Source organism: Gopherus evgoodei, chromosome 7, assembly GCF_007399415.2.
Source record: "Gopherus evgoodei ecotype Sinaloan lineage chromosome 7, rGopEvg1_v1.p, whole genome shotgun sequence".
Classification (NCBI taxonomy): domain Eukaryota; kingdom Metazoa; phylum Chordata; order Testudines; family Testudinidae; genus Gopherus; species Gopherus evgoodei.
This window is the reverse complement of record NC_044328.1, coordinates 38,622,262-38,643,882: the sequence shown is the minus strand read 5'-3', so window position 1 is coordinate 38,643,882 and position 21,621 is coordinate 38,622,262. Positions and strand designations below refer to the sequence as shown.

Below are 21,621 nucleotides of genomic sequence, written 5' to 3'. Positions count from 1 at the left end.
CCAAACGCAAGCCTTTATGGCCCCAGCCGCCATACTCTGTGCCTAGCCAGAGGCAGAACTCTGGCAAACGGCAAGGCCAAGGTGGTCAGCAGACAAACGTCAGGACCCTAAAGAGCCAAAGTCAAGGTCCTTCGCAATTACCACTGGGACCAAAGACGGACCTTCCAAGTTCACCTGAGGGCGGTGTACCAGTCGCAGGACGGGATCTCGATCCCGCTTTCTCCTGCATGGCCCCAGTTACTTTCAGATCGCTGGGTCCTGCGCACGATGGAGCATAGGTACCACCTTTAAATTTGCTCCAGCCCTGTCCCCCTTCAGCGGACGAAAAGGGGCAAGGGGTTTTCCTCCCGTTATGCCCTAGTCCCCCACTCGAACACAGGTCTCAGACCTCCCTGGTCCTGCATGGACTCAACCGTTTTAGGATAAGGTTGAAGTTCTGCATGGTATCCCTGGGAACCATTATTCCATCCTTGCCTCCTGGGGGCTACTATGCCGCCCTGGATATGAAGGACGCGTACTTTCGCAATGCCATCTTCCCTCCGCACGGGAGATGCCTCCGCTTTATAGCCAACGGTGAATACTCCCGGTTTACGGCCATAGTCGCCGCCTACCGTCAGCTGATGTCGGATATGCGTTTTTTCCGTATCTGGACGATTCGCTTATCCGAGGAGACTCTGAGACACAAACCACTCAGCCGTGGACATCGTCACGGTCTTATTTACAGGTCAAGGCCTGCTGTTTATTATAGAGCAATCCACTCTGGTCCCCACGCAGAGGTTGGGCTTCCTAGGGGCTATCCTGGTCTCCTACCTAGCCGGAGCCTGCTTATCACAACTGCGGTTTTAGGCGATGGCACAATCATCTGAGGTCTGAAGGCTTTCCCAACGACCTCAGCTCGTTCTTGTCTCAGTCTCCTGGGTCCATGGTGCCCGCAAGTTTGTAACCCAAACACGCCAAGCTCCGCCTCCGTCCTCTCCAAGTCCGGCCCACCTCGGCGTACCGCTTGGACAGGGAGCCAATGGTCATGGTAGTCACCGTTCCCTCGAACGCCTTAGGCCTCCCTAGAGTGGTGGCTAACCCCTCCTTGGTGTGGACAGGGATGCGGTTTCATCCGCCCCAGCCCTCACTGCCCCTGACGGCGGACGCATCATCTCTCTGCTCGAGTGCTCATGGTCACCTCCGAGCTTAAGGCCTTTGGTCTTCATAGGGAGCTGGCATTCCTCATTAATGCCCCAAAAAATGAAGTAGTCCGCCTGGCATGCAGGGTTCCAGCGGCAGCTGCGAGGCCGTTGTATCCGGTGTTTACAGCCAACACAATGGCCAGGTGCTTCATAAGTATTCAGGGGGGACATAGTCCTCCCCCCATTTTTTGTCAGGAGGCCCATCCATTTCCGGGTCTTTTGCATGGCCCACTCGATGGAGCTGGCGACGTCCTTTCTCCCAGGCGTTCGGAACGTCTTACCTCTTTGACTCAGCAGGTCTTTCCTGTCTTACGAGTGATCACTCTGCCCCATGTGAGGCGTCCCGCTTTCCGAAGTGGAGATGGTTTCCTCACACAGACCTGTTCGCTCACCGCGAGAGCAGGAAATGCCAGGTGTTCTGCTCCTTCCAAGGTCTCTCCTCGGAATCGCTCTTGGACGCATTCCTGATGTTGTGGAAAGGCCAACTGCATTATGCCTTCCCACTGTTCCCACTGGTTCATTAGGTCCTGCTCAAACTGCGCAGGGGCAGAGCGCGCATCATCATGATCACTCCAGAGTGGTCCAGGCAGCACTGACATACCACGTTGCTCGGCCTGTCAGCCCAGACCTCATCACTCAGGGCAATGACAGGCTTCGTCACTCGGACCTGCAGCCTCTTCGCCTCACGGTGGCTGCTGTACCTGAGTCGGGGTGACAGGCAGCCTTCCACCTGGTCAACGTACTGGGCCAGGTGGAAGCGTTTCTTTTACAGCTGCAATACGCTCGATCTTGCTCCTGCTGAGGTCTCGATCCCCTCTATTTGGCCTGCCTCTGGCCTTCAGCGGCAGGACCTGGCGGTATCATCGCTGAGGATACACTCAGCAGCCATCTCTACCTCCAGCAGGCTAAGATGGACGTCAGTGTTCTCACGCTCTATGGGTTCGAGGTCCCTCAAGGGCTTGGAGCGCTTGCAACCCTCGGGTGGCGCCGCCCAGCCCCGACCTGGGACCTCAACCTAGTCTTGGCCAGACGGGTCTCTGAGATCAGAGCTCTTACGGGGGTTCCGCCGGTACACTAGGTTTCACCAAAGACAAGGTGCAGTTATGACCGCACCCGGCTTTCCTCCCTAAGGTGGTTTTGGCCTTCATGTTACCCACAGCTCAACGCAATGGACACAACCGTTGCACTCCTTGGACATCTGTGGAGTGCTCGCATTATATTGTGCTGACAGAACCATTTCCTAAGGTGCCCCAGCTCTGTCCGGTAGCGGGCCAAAGGGAGGGCTTGCCTTGTTGTCCTCTCAGAGGATCCTCATCTTGGGTGATGGCGGACATCCACACTTGTTATGATTTGGCTCATATTTCCCCAAGCCACATCACCCTGCCATTCTACCAGGGCTCAGGCTTCATCTGCCGCCTTGCTGGCTCGTGTTTCTACCACGAGATCTGTCGCGAAGCTCCATTGGTCCTTGGTCCATACCTTGCTTCGCAGTATGCCCTGGTTCAGCAGTCAAGAGAGGCTGTAGCCTCTGGCTCAGCAGTTTTATTCTGCCACATTTCACTCCGACCCCACCGCCTTTGTAAGGCTTGGGATTCACCTAACTGGAATGGATATGAGCAATCACTCGAAGAAGAAAAGACGGTTACTCACCTTTGTAACTGTTGTTCTTCGAGATGTGTTGCTCATATCCATTCCACACCCGCCCTCCTTCCCCACTGTCGGAGTAGCCGGCAAGAAGGAACTGAGGAGCGGGGGGGCCGGCAGGAGTATATATGGAGCGCCATGGTGGCGCCACTCTAGGGGGCGACCTGCCGGCCCACTGAGTTGCTAGGGTAAAAGTTTTCCGACGAATGTGCACGCGCGGCGCGTACACCTAACTGGAATGGATTTGAGCAACACATCTCGAAGAACAACAGTTACAAAGGTGAGTAACCGTCTTTTCTCCCCGTCCCTTGACTGCCCGAGACCCCCATCCCTGACTGCCCCCAGCCACCCCATCCAACCCCTCCTCTCATTCCTGACTGCCCTCCTGGTATTCCTGCCCTATCCACTCCCCCTCCTTCCTGACCGTCTCTAGAACCCCTGCCCCCAACAGCCCCATCCAACCCCTTCTCTCCTTCCTGACTGCACCCCTGGGACCTCTGCTTCATCCAACCACCCCTCTCCCTGACTGCCCCCAGGACCCCTGCCCCCATTCAATCTCCCAATTCCCTGTCCTCTGACCGCCCCAACCCCTATCCACATCTCTGGCCCATGACCACTCCCCGAACTCCCCTGCCTTTTATCCAACCCCCATCCCCCACTCCCTGCCTCCTTACCGCGCTGCCTGGAGCACCATCGGCTGGCGGCGTGGCTGCACCATGACAGGCAGCCATGCCGCCCGGCTGGAGCCAGCCATGCACCGTGCAACACAGAGCACCCGGTCAGGCTGGGCTCTGCAGCGGCGCTGCCCCAAGAGCTCGCCGCCGCACTTCCCAGAGCTTTGCACTGGTGGCACAGTGAGCTGAGGCTGCAGGGGAGGGAGAACTGAGGGTGAGGGGCCGGGGGCTAGCCTCCTTGGCCAAGAGTTCAGAGGCTGGGGAGAATGGTCCCACGGGCCGGATGTGGCCCGCAGGCTGTAGTTTGCCCACCTCTGTGTTAGAGGCTAATATGTATACCCCATACTGATTAATTGAAATTCGCTCTGCAGTTTCAATTATATGTTCTTCATCACTTTTTGCTACAAACTCCTTTATAGTGTTGCTATGAAGTGTTAAACATCTCAAAGGTGTCTGTATTTTGTTTACATGATCCTGTCTAGTACTTAAGTCATGATCTAGTCCCAAGAGCTATGCAAGTAGCCTTCAGCTGCATACTTCATAGTGGAGGATGGGTGCTATAGCTTGTATTATATAACAGTTTCTGTATCAAAGTGAGGTGCTTGAATGAATTACTGTATAAATATCAGAGGGGTAGCCGTGTTATCATGGATCTGTAAAAGCAGGCAAAGAATCCTGTGGCACCTTATAGACTACAGACATTTTGGAGCATGACTTTCGTGAGTGAAGACCGAATTCGTCAGATGCATGTAGTGCATCAGCCACACCATCACACGGTTTCATTCACCTGCATGTCCACCAATGTAATATACGCCATCATATGCCAGCAATGCCCCTCTGCTATGTACATCGGCCAAACGGACAGTCGCTACGGAAAGGGATAAACGGACACAAATCAGATATTAGGGATGGCAATATACAAAACCTGTAGGAGAACACTTCAACCTCCCTAGCCACACTATAGCAGACCTTAAGGTGGCCATCCTGCAGCAAAAAAAACTTACAGGACCAGATTTCAAAGGAGAAAACTGCTGAGCTTCATTCATCTGCAATTTGACACCATCAGCTCAGATGAAAACAAAGGACTGTGAATGGCTTGCCAATTACAGAACCAGTTTCTCCTCCCTTGGTTTCACCCTCACTGGCTAGGACAGGCTCATCCTCCCTGATTGAACTACCTCATTATCTCTAGCTTGCCTGCATATATATCCTGCCCCTGGAAATTTCCACTACATGCATCTGACGAAGTGGGTATTCACCCACGAAAGCTCATGCTCCAAAACGTCGTTAGTCTATAAGGTGCCACAGGACTCTTTGCTGCTTTTACTGTATAAATAATACAGATAAGTATACCTAATTATTAGCATCTGTTTTATCAAGTATATTTATCAAAGACCATGAGTGTACCAGTCATCTCATAGTGGGGCAGATCCTCTGCTGGTATAATATGTCATAGTTCCAGTGACTTCAGTTCATCCACACCGCTAAGTATCTACCCCATTGACTTCTAGAAATTTTCATCATACACCCTGGAGTATTATCTTCATTTTTAATTATACATTTTAAGATCTTGTGGTGGTTATATACAAAAGATGAGTCAACACTTTATCTTTAAATTACATCAAAAATAGCTGTCAAAAACCTCATAATGAATCTAAATGCAAAATGTCTATTTTCCCCCATTTAAATGTCTTATGAATTAGCTTCCTAAGGTCAATAGGAGATTTGCTTCTGTGTTTATGGTAAATTTGTGGACAAAAAGTTGATTTCATGGAATCATATATAGCATTTGCATAAAATCGTCCACACCCGCTACCTTTCTCACTAATAATCATTCCTTCTCTGGCTGATCTATTCTAGTGTCAAAACTGCTGGGTGTCAGTGGCAGGGGTTCCTTACTCAGTATCTCATTATATTTATTTTGGCAAGTTACAAAACCAGCTTTTCTTTCTTAGCCCTCTTCTTAAATAGATGGAAGTGCAAACAGTGTTACATATACAATGTGCTCAGCTTGCCTCCAAAGTGTTGCTTTGTCAAGGTGGGTGAGGTGATATTTTGTATTGGACGTACTTCATTGTTGATAAGAGACAAGCTTGCACAGAGCTTTTCCCTCGGGCCTCTGTGTAAACTCAAAAGCATGTCTCTCTCTCCAACAGAAGTTGGTCCAAAATAAGACATTACCTCACCCACCGTATGTCTTAATCTACTGATACCAACATGGCTACAACACCACATATTTAGTTGTCAAATCAGTTTCCCTTTCTAAATGTACACACGAACACAGATAAGGGAAGCCTGGAGAAGAGAAAAGGAAGTGGGGGAATTTGCTAGTTCTCCTTAAATTGTCTAATGGTAGGCATGGGATTGTTTAGCTTCAGGGTAGAGCTGTGGCTCTTTGTTAGAGTGGACAGGTTCCCTGGTCCATCTAAGGTTAAGTTGAAAAAATTGGATTGGATTCCCCTGGAATTTTGAGAAATTCCAAGGGAAGTGTCCATAGGTCTTAATTTCATTAGTTTTACATCTGTAACTAGATCATACTTGTTGGCTCGATTGCTGTAGCTAAACTCAGTTTGTTTCTCAGTCATGTAACAGCTTCTACAGGGATGAGTGCTTAGAAATGTTATAGTAGAACCACAAGTGTTACTCATTCCAATTTCACCTCTTGTGGTTGGCTGGTCAATGTTTTCTTTTTTCCACCATCTATATTTATTACATAAATTCAGTCCAGCCTTGTATCCTTTACTTCAACTTATAATGTGGCCTCCTAATCCACTGGAGTGATTCATATGATACTGCACATCTACCAGTGTGGTATATGCCACATGTGCCAGCAGTGCCCCTCTGCTATGTACATTGGCCAAACCGGATAGTCCCTACGCAAAAGAATAACGGACACAAATCAGACATCAAGAATGGTAACATTCACAAACCAGTAGAGGAGCACTTCAATTTCCTAGACACTCAATAACTTAAAAGCGGCCATTCTTCAACAAAAAAAAAAAAAACCTTCAAAAACAGACTTCAACAAGAAACAGCAGAATTGAATTATTTGCAAACTTGACACCATCAAATTAGCCCAGAATAAAGACTGGGAGTGGCTGGGTCACTACAAAAAATATGTTTCCTCTGTTGATACACACATCTTCTTGTCAACTGTTGGGAATGGGCCACATCCACAGTGATTAAATTCGCCTCAGTAGCACTGACCCCCCACTTGGTAAGGCAACTCTCATCTTTTCATATGCTGTATATTTATTCCTGCTTACTGTATTTTTCACTCCATGCATCTGATGAAGTGGGTTGTAGCCCACCAAAGCTCATGCCCCAAATAAATTGCTAGTCTCTAAGGTGCCAAAAGGACTCCGCGTTGGTTTTGCATATTTCTTGATACTTTTTCCTTTAGCCATACCTAGGCTAAATGAAATAAGTTTGGTTTTAAATGCATAAAAACATTGCTTAAATGCAGTAACTTTTGGCTGTGGCAATGACAGTAATTCAGTTGGTCTACATATACTCTTTATAATAAAGAATGTTGAATTTTCAGCTGCACAAAACTTGGTATAATTTGGTTTCTAGAAATTTGTGCCAAACCTTTTTCCCCCGGGCTTTGCTTCATGTATAGCATTTCCCATTAAAGTTTATCTGATAGATTAGGATTCAAGAGAATCCTCAAAAAGTGAAAAGGCAAGTCAGCTGAAACAACTCAGTTTCAGTTGACTTCTGCTGAATCAGTGGCACTTTGCTATCCTCAGCAAACGCTGCCAGAGATGCAGAGAATGTCCTAAAGGTTTCATATGACTGATGGTAAAATAATAGTTCATAAACAGAGCTGCATTGACTTCATTTGGCTTTGGGTTCAGGCCAATAAAAATTTCTTATGCTTAAACTCATTCATAACAATTTTGCAGTAATGTCATATGGAAGTTTATTTTTGCTTCAATGTTTCCTTTGTATATTCCCACTAATAAAAATCTGTTAACCTAAAATTATGGTGGTTCAGGTGTGTTGCTATACAGAAATACACACATTAAACATAATTTATTATTTATTTAAAGTCAACATTCACATCTGACACAATACCATTCTACAAGCAGTAGCCTACTACCAACACAACACTCAACCACATTAATACCCTTTCCCATACATTCCATGTCATGGTTATAGGACTGATTGCACACATTTCCTTTCTGTTCTTTCTGTGTGCCCCCTTCTAATGTCAGGCTTTGAGCCCTCCTTCCCAGTCGTGGAGTGGAACTACGCCATTTTCCTACTCTAAGACCTGGGCTGCACTAGTTGGCGGGGGGTCGAACTAAGATACGCAATTTCAGCTACGCTATTTGCATAGCTGAAGTTGAAGTATCTTAGTTCGACTTACCTGGCCGTCCTCACAGCCGCGAGTCGACTGCCATGATGCCCCCATCGACTCCACTTACTCCTCCTGCCAAGGCAGAGTACGGGCATTGATTAGTGGATTGATTTATCGTGTCCAGACGAGACATGATAAATCGATCCTCAATACATCGACCACTACCCGCCAATGCGACGGGTAGTATAGACGTACCCTTAGACTGGGATCAGAGTCCAATATCCCATCTTTGCCAATCACTTATTATTGTGCACTTATTATCAACACCTGTTTTCTTCATTTTGGAACATGTGACCAGTGAGATACGTTGATGAACAGCCTTCTTAAAACAAGTAGGTTTATCAGCAAATAGAACCATGCATAAGAGAAAATGATTTTAAAACAACGGATATCATACATGCATATTAGACTCATCTAATCCTATGCTTTGCTACAAGATAAGTTATTTATCTTCCATGTTGAGTTACTGGAACAGTACATGTCCAATTTACATAACTGAAGCAAGCCCAGGAGCTCTTGAGATCCAGAGAAAGCCCCATCGCCCTCTGTATGCATGACCCCATTTACTTAATATGTTAATGGCTTTTGTTTCTAGGGTGTAGGTAAGAAGTCTTCCTTTTGCCTCAAACTGTTTCTTTTGTGGTCAGGCAGCCAGGCCATACAAGTAAAAAGGTCCATCTGGTTGTTTCATTGTTTGGCAGTTAGCTCTATTGAGCCTTCATGACTTGTAATCACAGGCTTTGTGACTGTAGGAGAGTGTGCTCCAGTTGTCTGTTTTACTGGTGTTCCAACCTTCCTTCACAGAAATCTCATACCTCAAACCTTTGGGACACAGAACAGTAATCATTATGAAACTCCATGACATTCGTCACCTTCCCACTTTCATACCACAGCATTCAGGGCATGTGCTAAGGCACTAAAATCACAAACGCAAATCTAATTACAGCCTTCTAGCACTATATTTTTAATTTAAAGATTTAAAAATCCCAGTCTTACCATCTCCACATACCATCCACAAGACAGAGTGGGTAAGTTCCATAAAAATCAGTGGACTACTCTGATTTATTGAAATACTACACTGGTTTTAAGTTTGAGCATTGCGGTTCTGTTTTTTTGATGTGCACAAAAAAAACCCCCCACCTTAGACTAATCATGTAAGTTACTTGCAAACTAGTGCATTCTGGGTATTTGAAAACATTTCTGCCTCTCTGCTTGCACTTATAGAAACATAGCATCAAAATATTTTCTGTGTCTTTAGATTTATTGTCAGTAGGTTATCTACTTGGCATTTTAGCCTAAGGACAAAAGCAGGCTGTGTGCACCTAACATGATTAAACATTTGAAGGAACAGAAATTGAATGTTAGAATCTTAATAAGATACGAAGATAATACTATAATGATAGATATTAAAAGGCTTATTTTCAAATGTTTTTAATTTAGCAAGAAATCTCAAATGCCTTTATCATGGATTTATATAAAAATGCAAAATGAAAGTTTCTTTTAAGAACATTGGCATGTTCTATTATGCCAATTCCTAAGACCAAACAGCTCCAATAGTGGGCAATGCTGGGTGCCTTAAAAAAATCTAAAATCAAATAATGTGGTTTTAAAGGACTTTTTATCTAGCAGACAAATGTATAACACGATCAAGTAGCTTCAAACTGGAAGTAAGATGCAAATATTTAACGGTTGTCATCATTATTATCTCCTTTGTCGAAGGCCAAGGTTGCGTAGGGCTGATTTCTGTAGGTTTCTTGGCTTAGGCAAATGCATGGATTGCCAGCCACCTCAAGTGTAAAATTTTCAATAGTGAGGGCAGTTAGTCTTTTAACTGTTAATCAAATGAAATAAATTCTCCGTCACCTGGATTCAATTAATTAAGTAATGCACACTAGCTGCTAACTAGGTAGAACTATTAGGCAATAATTTAACCAAAAGAGAAAGAAAGGGTTTTGGGGGGGGGGGGGCGGGGAAAGAGTGAAAACAGATTATCTGTGTTAAACTAATGTATGATACTAATTGAATGCCACAGAAATGCTGCATAATAGAGGGGAAAATTGCAGTGCTTTTATTTTGTAGGGTCTCATTTTTTATTTCTTTATGCTACAATTTGTTTTTCTCATATGGATCTCCACAAAAAAGGAAATCTTCCCATGGATATTGTATCTGTGTCTACACTGCAGTGTAAGTCCAGGCTTGGAACGCGTAGTGAAGCCTAATCTCCCTTCCTTCAGTCTCTATATGCATTGTGCTAACCCAGGGCTGAGACCCAGAGCCCCAGCACCCTACGGGGATGAAGGGCCCAAGCCTAAGTCAAGCTGACACCCAGAGTTCAAATGCTTTTCCTTTGCAGTGTGAATGCAGCCTCACTGGATTGTCCTCTGGGAGTCTGCCAAAAGTATCCCCTAATCCAAAGGGCCAACTTATTTTCTCTTCTAGACAGTCAAGTTTGGTGGATAGTCAAGTTTTCACACATTACTTTGTGAACAAAAGGTTAGAGTGGTCACATTTTTGGAGGGCGCTAGCAAATCTGGGATATGTGTGATTGGACTCAGGCTCTCTTAATGCAGTGTAGATGCTGGAGCCCCAGGTTGGGACCCAGGGTTCATCCATCCTACTTGGGGTTACAAATGAATATAGACACTCAAGCCATAGGTTAGCAAATATAAGGTCTGCTAACTCAAGCTCTACTAACCCTGAGCTTACATTGCAGTGTAGACATACCATCCATTGCTACTGTTACATTTTATTTCTTTTTTTCTATTTATATTTTCTATTGTCTTCTATTTTCTGATGCACTCTTTCTATCAGAAGCCTTAGTCACTGAATTGAAATATCACTCTCTCCTCACTTAATGTTGTAGTTATGTTCCTGAAAAATGCAACTTTAAGCAAAACGATGTTAAGTGAATCCAGTTTCCCCATAAGAATTAATGTAAATGATGGGTGTAGGTTCCAGGGAAATTTTTTTCACCAGACAAGAGAGAGAGAGAGAGAGAGACACGTTTTAAACAAACAATTTAATTTAATACTGGTATACAGTGATGATGATTGTGAAGCTTGGTTGAGGTGGAGGAGTCAGAGGGTGGGATATTTCCCTTACTGCTAAATGATGAACTAGCAATTGGCTGAGTCCTCAAGGGTTAACTCTCTCAATCTACAAGGCAGCAGGAATGGAGGGAGATATGTGTATTTCCCCTTTAAGTACTGCAGCTGCTGCAAGCTCCCTCCCTCCTGAGCCCTGATGTGTCCCTCCTGCTCTATGGAAGATGGGGTAAGCAGGGTGCAGGAGCAGGGAGGAGGGGGACACCCTGACATTAGCTCCCTTTTTTCTCCCCCCCACCAGCACAGCAAGCAGGAGTCTTGGGGAGCAGCTCCAAGGCAGAGGGCAGGAGCAGCACATGGCAGTGGGGGGAGGGGCAGCTGCAATTGCTAGCCTGGGAGTGGAGAGCTGATGAGGGAGCTGTTAGGCTAGCTGCCGGTCCACACTGGTTCCAAGCTCCCACCAGCTAGTGGCAATGGACTGCTCTTCCTGCAACCGTTAGACAAAGTAGGCGGCTGCCAAATGATATTAGAAGGGAGCATTACACAACTTTAAACAAGCATGTTCCCTAATTGATCAGCAACATAACAACATTAACCAGGACGACTTTAAGTGAGGAGTTACTGCATTTTCCTTTGTTCATGATAATATTGGATAATAGATGACGGGGGGGAGCAGCGGGAATCATGATGTTAACAGAAAATAAGGACCTAGATAGTGGGACTAATCACCAAGGTAAAACTTGCAGTGTTTTTTTATAAAGTGTTTAATTCAGAGGTCCCTAAAATAGTTTATATTGTAGTTAGCCAAAATAGGTCTTTTGAGGTGGAATGTTTTTTTCATACCAATTAAATCTGCAATATTTAATTAAAAAAAAGAACTAGAATGAAAGTGAATTATTCAAATGCATTGAAATTTGCTTTTTGGTAACATATATGAAAGTATTCTCTTTTATCCATTTTTTTTCTTGCAGGCACTATCCTAGTGGACAGTATGCTGATAAAAGGGACAGCAGGAGGGACTGATCCCACTATTGAACTATCATTGAAGGACAACATTGATTACTGGGTGATTCTGGATCCCATCAGCCAGAGGCTGTACCTAAACAGTACTGGACGACTTCTGGACAGAGATGTTAGTTTGTTTATTTCCCAGATTTTTTTTCCCTCCTAAATCTTGGACCAGAGAGGCAAGCATTTAATAGTTAGAAATGGAAAGTTTGCTAAGAGTTACTAGAAAAAAATAAATAAAGTAGTAACAGGATCCAGGAAACAGAAACATTCTGACTTGCTGTTTTATAGACATACAAGGTGTTATCCTTTATGTTGTTGGACAGAAGATATCTCTGCATTTATTTAAATTAATGGTATTTCAGGACATAATCAATACATTCGACAGGGTGGGAAATTCACATTTGAAGTTGAACCTGTGTGGTAGTAATATACATTCAGTAACAAGCTAATAGTACTATGTAGTGTTGCATACTCCCTTTTTAATGTCCAAGGTTTATTATAAACATCATAATTTCAAGAAGATGAAAAATGCATCTAGTTCTCTTTCTAGACGATATATAGAAAAGATACATGGGCAAGTTTACTTGGTTCCTGATGTTATCTTGTCCCTTGCTACAGATGTCTATCAAGGTACATGCATGAAAGATTGTACAACAAATAAGTTGAGACTGCAGTCAAGTAGAGGTATATGAGCTGGTGAAAATAAAGTAATAACTGACCTAAATTCAACTTAAAAAAAAATTGAGGTTGATTTTTTTTCCCTCTCCCCTCCACATTTTTTTTTCACATAGCTTTGCTTCCTGTTTCTGGATGGAAGCAAAAGTGTTGAAATACCGTCCTCATGAGCGTCCTCTCCTGGGGCACTTCTAGTCCTGCCAGAAGCAAGGAGTAAAAAAAATATTGTGAGAATCTAGACTTGTGAGACTTAGAGCCCAATTATGTAGATGTAAGAGGACCTCAGAAGAGTCAAACAAACATCTGAGGTGTTGTATTCTTACTCAGAACACTAGTTTATACCTTGTGGTGTTCCTCTGTGTTTAGCCCTCATGCATCTTAAAGGAGCATTGTCATATCAAATTTGGGTTGTGTAAAAACAAACCTTTGCAAAATCTAAGGCCAACAGGACTGTTTTCATTGATGTATAATTCATTCAATAAAAATACCCCTGAAAACAAATCAGTATCCCCCCTTATATGTTTGCTCACCAGTCATTGTAGCAGTGTTTTAATACAAGGAACCGTGAATGTAAAATCAACTCAAAACTGACTATAGACGGAAGTGAAAGGGCCTGATCTGAAAACCTGTTAAAGTCAACTGGAATCTTTCTGTTGGCTGCAGTGGGCATGGATTAGGTCCCAAATGACTAGCTTATTTTCATTTTGTATAGTGAAATAAGTGCATTAAGTAAACAGAGTAATAAGGAAATGTAATTAGGTTTATTTAAATTATCCCTGATTTAATTTACATATATAAATTTGCCTAATTTAATTCAGTTTTTCTTATTTTGTAATTTTTTTCATTAGCAAAGTGTACCCATCACATTCTCTAAGCATCTGTACGTAATTAGCAAAGTCACATAAAGAAACACACAGCAGAATGAGCACAGAGAACTCTACCAACTTCCCAACAAAGAAACTCAAGCGCCTCTTAGATAATCTCTTTGGACAAAGAAATATGTAGATAGGCCTTGGAGCATCCCCCGTGCTTCATATAAGCTCAGTTTTTGGACAGAATATAAGGAGACAGACTGTAATAGAACCTGACATCCTAGGACCCAGCATAGACATGCAGAACTGTTCTTCCTAGCTCACGGCACTGAGTTCTATTAGCTCTAACTAGGGCCAAAGAGAAACTGTAGGAAGAAGACAAACTCAGAGCACACTTAAGTTTTAGGGTTTTTTTCTGTTTAAGTGAACAATACCTACCTACCCCAGAAAGTGGGTGAATTTGGACACTAAGAACAGCACACAAAGATTAAATTAAAGGAGGGTAGAGTATTTTAAATAGCCATGATCTAAACCACATAGGCTTTTATAGATAAAAACCAACCCCTATTATTTTCCTTCCCTGTGTCCCTTTAAAAGCACTTTGTTCAATACAGACTTATTTATTTGAACTTTGTCATCTGGTGCAATGACTTGATTTTATAAAAAACAGATTTATTTTTAAAATCAAATTGTTTTTAGTCTCTTCTCTCTTCCTTTGGGTTATTTTAAAATTTCACATTCTGCAAAAAAGTACTGTTTTGAGCCAGATCCTCTGCTTAACTGAAATCAAAGTCGCTGTGCCAATTTACACCAACTGAAGATCTTTGTTCATGTGGATATTGAAAACTGAGAAAGAAGTCCTGATTCAACCTTTTTACTTAGCATAGCTCTGTCAGCGCTATGTTGAGATTTAGACTGTTGTTTTTATTTATAACCATAGCGCTTCCAGATTGTGCTAAAGTAACTCTGTTTACAGAATTATAAAAGTTGTGTTCTGAAAAGCACTGCTTCATTGTCAGGGATATACTGTAACTGAAGTGGAGGTGACTATATTTAGACCTAGCCTAGACTGATAAACATGCCTTTCAAAATGTAATGTGAATACCTGTACCTTCCATATGCCATACACTATCTAGTCAGAGAACTTGCTGACCTGATTGCTGTTCTATATTGGTTAACTGTGGCTTGATTGCAGCTGAAAGCGGTTTATAGAGCTATGAATTTATGTTAATTCTCTACCATGGCAACATTCTTAAGAGAAACAAATAGGTCACTACAAGGGAAGCGGATATAACTTTATTTTAGGCTTTTCATGCATCATTTTATTGGTAATATGTCCAACATATTCTACTGTTATGATTTTGGTGCCATCTGTTGCTTGTTTTACAGTTAACTATGTAATATTAGTAATGGTCAAATACAAAAGTGTGAGTGTGGAGTGAAATTCCTCATGTTTGCCTCACAAATTTCTTTGAGTGGGAACAGAAATATTTTGAGAATACATGTGGCCTCAGTCTGAGAGTTCATGTAAGTCAAAATCTAAAGAAAATGAAAACATCCCAGTGGAAACATTTAGGTAAGGGTCCCCTCATGTCTTTAAGATTCTTGTCTCCATCAAGAGCCCTGCCACACATCTCCTCTTCAGAAACAGGAATACTTGTAAGATCCATGGAATTCTGAAGAAACTCGGGCTGCATTTTTTTAACGTAAAAAATAATTACATTTTTTTAATGAGTTCATTAGGTTTTCTTAAACATTCAAAACTGGAGTCATGCAAACCCTTCATATCAAAGCCTGAAACAATACAAAATCTAGAAAAACATTTAGATATTTGGCAATGTTCCATTTGAAAACTGTATAAAACTTGATAGTTTGGATGGATTTTTAACTTTGAATTTTTGGGATTTATTTGAACTTGAAAATCAAATTAGTATAGGAATCACTGGGTATCCAACAGAAACTGAAGTCCCACTGTATTCGAAAAGTACAGCTTTGTTCTTGCAGTAAATTAATGTAATCCTCCGGAGGTTCTTTCCAATTTTTCCATCTCCCATCTATCCCTTCCATGTCAATTTACTATTCTTTGCAATCCAGATGAAATCAGTTTTTGCTAGATTTTCACCTGGCCTGAATCTGGAAACACCAGTTCTCCATTTCTCTTCTTTGTTTTGCCTGTCTCTCTGACCAACACACAAATGAATATTCAGTGAAACTTACTCAGAGATCAAAAGTTATGGAAATTTATACTGTGTGTCTTGCTTATTACCACAGCTGAGATATGAATTTCTGGTCCATAGACAGCACACAGTAAGTTCTCATCTGATGGAACCCTAGCACGTGTCAGTTTATAACATAAGAGCAATAAGTGATATGTTTTTAAATTTATTTTTTTTAAACAAATGACGCTTTAAAAAGTTTGGGTGTAGCTTGTTTCCAAGGTTGTTCGTTGTTTTACAATTTTGAGGATGGTGGAGCAGATCTTAGTTGATTCAACTGATTGAATTTGTGAGAACAAACAGAGTACTTTTTCTGAACTGTCCAAGGCACTGGTTCTCAACCTGTTTACCATAGTGGGCCACATATCCAGCTCTCTGTGTTATGTGGGCTGCATCCACACATATATACTACCTGTATGGCCCTGAGGATGTCACATAGGCTGCAGCTGTGTGGTGATTGGGCCTCTTATTTGCTTTTAAAGTTAAATTTTTGTTTGCAGATGCACCCCCAACATACTGAGTGCTTGTGTATGGAGATCGGGGAAGAATGCACTGAATATCAATACCTGCATAAATAGGCTCACCTGGAGTCTATAGATATATCTATAAGATCATCTGCACCCTTAAGCAAAATATATGGGCCTTATCTAATATGTAAAAGATAAAATATACCTTGGCTCAGTCAGAACAACAGGGACAGCAAATTTCAGAGTAAAGAGTCATGCACTGACAATTTCCTGATACTTGTATGGTAGAACCTCAGAGTTACAAACACTTCAAGAATGGAGGTTGCTTGTAACTCTGAAGTGTTTGTAACACTTGTTCTTTCAAAAGTTTACAACTGAACATTGATGTAATACAGCTTTGAAACTTTACCATGCAGAAGAAAATGCTGGTTTTAGCCATCTTAATTTAAATGAAACAAGACCAGGAACAGTTTCCTTGTCAAATCTTTTTTTTAAAACTCTCTCCTTATTTTTTTAGTTTACATTTAACACAGTGCTGTACTCTATTTGATGTGGGTTTTGGAGGGGGAGGGTCTTTTTTTTTTTCTTTTGCATTTGCTGCTGCCTGATTATCTACTTCCAGTTCCAACTGAGGTGTGTGGTTGACCAGTCAGTTCGTAACTCTGAGGTTCTACTTTATCTAGAAACTGTTAGTTCTTCTTCGAGTGATTGCTCACATCCATTCCAGTTAGGTGTGCGCGCCGCGCGTGCACGTTCGTCGGAAACTTTTTACCCTAGCAACTCCAGTGGGCCGGCAGGTCGCCCCCTGGAGTGGCGCCGCCATGGCGCCCAATATATATCCCTGCCGGCCCGCCCGCTCCTCAGTTCCTTCTTACCGCCGTGTCGGTCGTTGGAACTGTGGAGCGCGGCATAGCTGTCCTCCACGTCCCTAGCTCTCCTAGTTTCTATCGCTTGTTTATCGCTTATCTCTAGTTCTATATAGTTGTTAAATTAGTATTGTTAAGTAGATAGTTTAGTAAATAGCTGTTAAGTAGTTCCTGGCCGGGGGGCTTAGCCCTTCCCGGCACCGGGCGTCAGGCTCATGCCTGTTTCGCCAGGCTTCAAGCAGTGTGCGGCCTGCAAGAAGCCCATGCCTACCAGCGATCCCCACGAAGCGTGCCTGAAGTGCCTCGGGGAATCGCACAGATCTGACAAGTGCCGCATCTGTAAGGCTTTTAAGCCGAGGACAAAAAGGAGAGGGATCAGAGGCTCCGAACTCTCCTAATGGAGGCGGCACTTGACCCGTCGACTTCGCAGACCGTGGTTTCGGCACCGGCACCGGATCGCTCCGGCACCGAGAAGACTCCTCGGCACCGACCTTCTCCGGCACCGGAATCAGAGCCTAGGCCGTCGAAGTCTAATACTCCGGCCAGGCAGACCCGGCTTGAACGCCCGGCCTCGACATCGGCCGCGGCGCCGCCGGCACCGTCAGCACCGTTGACTCCGGGCCCGGCGGGTCTGTTGAGTCCGGTGCCGCCGAGCTCCCCCATGAGATCTGGGGTTGAGATAATGGTCCCATCCACACCGGAGACCTTCGCCTCGGCTCGGGACCTTATTGCCCTGACGGAGCCTACTCGGCTGCCACCCCCGGTTCCTCCGGTGCGGGTCACGTCCAGAGGCAAGCCTATGATGTCGGCACCGCCCACGGACAGTCGTTCGCCATCCAGGCCCCGACGTCTTGGGCGCTCCAGATCCCGACGCCGCTCGCAGTCCCGGCACCGCTCCCCTCAGCGGTACCGGTCGCACTCGCGGCACCGGTCGGCATCGAGACGGTCGCGGTCAGGCTCCAGTCGACACCGGCACCGCGACTCCAGGAGCAGGTCCCGACGCTACTCGCCGCACCGGTCGACCTCCCGGCACCGAGCTGGTGGCAGGTCCCGGTCCCGATCTCGCTCGACCTCCCGGCACCGAGCTGGTGGCAGGTCCCGGTCCCGGTCGATCTCCCGGCACCGAGCTGGTAGTAGGTCCCGGCACCGAAGCGGCGCCCGGCACCGTGACAGATCCCGGTCCCGAAGCAGCGCCCGGCACCGTGACAGATCCCGGTCCCGAAGCAGCGCCCGGCACCGTGACAGATCCCGGTCCCGGTCCCGATCCCGGCACCGTTATGACTCCCGGCACCGGTCCCCGGCACCGAGACGATCCTCCGTGCCGGCCCGCGCAGACCCGTTCCATCCAGGGTCGGCCCCGCCGTGGCCCTCGAGGCAGCCGTCCGTGTCCTCCCAGACGGACAGCGGCTATGCGCTGGGCACCGACCGGCAGGCGGCGCTGTTTGCTGATCCGCCGCTGCAGGACCAAGGCCCCCCACAGTGGGGATTCTGGACACCCTGGGCGTACCATCAGGCCCAGGGCCCCCAGCAGCTCCCTGCTAGGCCGGCGACTGCGGAGCGTAGGGCCCCTGAAGCCTCTTTGTCTCGCCCCCCTCCCTCCCCGGAAGGGGACGAAGGGTCCAAACAGCAGGACTCCGCTGCGGCTCCGGAGACAGAGGCGAGGGCTGAGGAAGACCCTCAGTTGGACACTATTGTGCCTGGGGTCTCATCATCCTCCTCCCCGGATGAGGCGGTGGCGGGTACCTCCTCCAACAGTCCCCCCCCGCTGGATCTCAGGGCGCACCAGGACCTCCTCAGGCGATTGGCTCAAAACCTGAGTCTGCAGGCAGAGGAGGTCTCGGAGATAGAGGACCCAATTGTCACCATCCTCTCTTCCGATGCTCCCACCAGGGTCGCCCTGCCGTTTATACGGACCATTCAGGCCAATGCCAATACTATCTGGCAGTCCCCGGCCTCCATCCCTCCGACAGCGAAAGGAGTCGAGAGGAAGTACATGGCCCCTTCTAAGGGGTACGAATATTTACATGTTCACCCGACTCCCGGTTCACTGGTAGTGCAATCGGTGAACGATAGGGAGCGTCACGGCCAGGAGGCTCCGGCCCCCAAATCCAGAGAAGCCAGGCGGATGGACCTCCTTGGCCGTAAGGTGTATTCGGCTGGGGCGCTGCAGCTCAGGGTCTCTAACCAACAGGCCCTGCTGAGCAGATACGCCTTTAACTCCTGGGTGGCAGTGGACAAATTTAAGGAGCTGCTGCCACAGGATGCTCGCCAAGAGTTTGCGGCCATCCTGGACGAAGGCAAGAAGGTCGCGCGCACGGCCTTACAAGCCTCCTTGGACGCTGCGGACTCGGCTGCCCGTACCCTCGCGTCAGGAGTTACGATGCGTCGCATCTCCTGGCTGCAGGTTTCCGGCCTTCCGCCAGAGCTCCAGCACACGATACAGGACCTTCCTTTCGAAGGCCAGGGCCTGTTTTCCGATAAGACAGACCCCAGACTTAAGAGTTTAAAGGACAACCGGGTCATTGCGCGGTCCCTCGGGATGCACACCCCCGTGACACAGCGTAGACCCTTTAGGCCGCAACAACAGCAGCACCGTCGGCCGTTTTCCCAGTTCCGCCAGCGGCAGGACCCTTACAGGCGCCGCGGCAGGAACGGGAGGCGCAGGCAGTCGGGGAACCAAGGGGGGCAGAACCAAGGCTCCTCAAAACCCCCGCCTGGTCCTAAGCCTTCATTTTGAAGGTGCGCTCGAGGGCGCAGTAACAGTTTCCCCTACGGATCCTTCCCCTCCGTTTTCCAACCGCCTTTCGTTTTTCCTCCCGGCGTGGTCCCAAATAACATCGGACCGCTGGGTCTTGAGCGTGGTGCAGACGGGGTACCGCCTGCAGTTTGTTTCGTTCCCTCCTTCCCGCCCTCCTTCCTCGTCCCTCTTCAGGGACCCCTCTCACGAGCAATTCCTTCGGCAGGAGGTGCAGACGCTCCTCCGCAAAGGAGCTATAGAGGCGGTTCCCGAAAACGAGAAAGGCAAGGGGTTTTATTCCCGCTATTTTCTGATCCCCAAGGCCAAGGGGGGCCTCAGGCCTATCCTCGACCTGCGAGAACTCAACAAATACCTCGTGAAGTTGAAGTTCCGCATGGTATCCCTGGGAACCATTATTCCATCCCTGGATCCGGGAGACTGGTACGCCGCCCTCGACATGCAGGACGCGTATTTCCACGTTGCCATTTGGCCACGCCACAGACGCTTCCTCCGCTTCGTTGTGGGGGCTCGTCATTATCAATTTGCGGTCCTCCCGTTTGGCCTGTCCACGGCCCCGAGGGTGTTTACAAAATGCATGGCAGTTGTCGTGGCGCATCTTCGGCGCAACCGTGTCCACGTGTTCCCTTATCTGGACGATTGGTTGATTCGGGGCACGTCGGAACAGCAGGTGTACAGCCATGTCCGCGTGATCACCGGCATGTTTGCGAGTCTGGGCCTCTTGATAAACACAGACAAGTCCACCCTGAGGCCCACTCAGAAGGTGGAATTTATCGGGGCCGTCCTGGACGCCACTGTGGGCAGGGCCTCGCTGCCTCGGCAGCGGTTCCAGACCATGGCGGCGATCGTTCAACGCTTGCGGTCAGCCCCGTTGACGTCAGTGAGGACATGTCTAACCCTGTTAGGCCACATGGCGGCGTGCACTTTTGTGACCGACTACGCTCGGCTCCGCATGAGGCCTCTCCAGCTGTGGCTTATCAGTCATTACAGACCAAGGCAACCGCTAGACATGTTAATCACAGTCCCCCAGAAGGTCTTAGATTCCCTCGGCTGGTGGGTGGACCAGTCCGTATTGTGTGCGGGTCTTCCCTTTCACCCGTCTCAGCCCTCGGTATCCCTGACAACGGATGCCTCAGATCTAGGCTGGGGGGCCCACCTAGGGACCCTGCGGACGCAGGGCCTATGGTCCCAGGAGGAGGTGGGGCTACATATCAACATGAGGGAGTTGAGAGCGGTCCGCCTTGCTTGCCAAACGTTTTGTCATCAGCTTCAGGGTCGTTGTGTAGCCGTGTTCACGGACAACACGACGACCATGTATTATATCAACAAGCAGGGCGGCACCAGGTCCTCCTCCCTGTGCCTCGAGGCGATACGACTCTGGGACTTTTGCGTAGCCCACTCCATTCACCTCAGGGCTTCCTTCCTTCCCGGAGTACGGAACACGCTGGCGGATCGATTGAGCAGATCCTTCCTGTCACACGAGTGGTCCCTTCGACCGGACGTCGCTCTCTCCATTTTCCGGAGGTGGGGTTATCCCCGGGTGGACCTCTTTGCGTCCAAGGGGAACAGGAAGTGCCAAGCGTTCTGCTCCTTTCAGGGCAGGGAGCCGGGGTCGATAGCGGATGCCTTCCTCATCCAGTGGTCGACCCACCTGTACTATGCGTTTCCTCCGTTCCCTCTGGTTCACAAGGTCCTCCTGAAGGTGCGCAGAGACAGGGCTCGTGTGATCATGGTGGCCCCGGCATGGCCCAGACAGCACTGGTACACCATGCTGCTAGACTTGGCCGTAGCCGACCCAGTTCCCCTGCCCCTTCATCCGGACCTGATTACCCAGGACCACGGGTCCCTCTGTCACCAGACCTGCAGTCGCTGCACCTAGCGGCGTGGCTCCTGCGTGGCTAACTGGTTCC

The 21,621-nt window shown here is 47.0% G+C and overlaps 1 protein-coding gene across 5 annotated transcripts in view; it reads left to right on the top strand.

Moving 5' to 3' along the window:
- Positions 1-21,621, top strand: part of PCDH15 (protocadherin related 15) — a 1,497,017-nt gene that overhangs the window by 967,856 nt on the left and 507,540 nt on the right. For all 5 annotated transcript variants that reach the window (XM_030569599.1, XM_030569597.1, XM_030569596.1 and 2 more), the window contains one exon: positions 11,881-12,041. In XM_030569599.1, the coding sequence (XP_030425459.1) occupies positions 11,881-12,041 (161 nt within the window). The remainder of the gene's footprint in view (positions 1-11,880; positions 12,042-21,621) is intronic.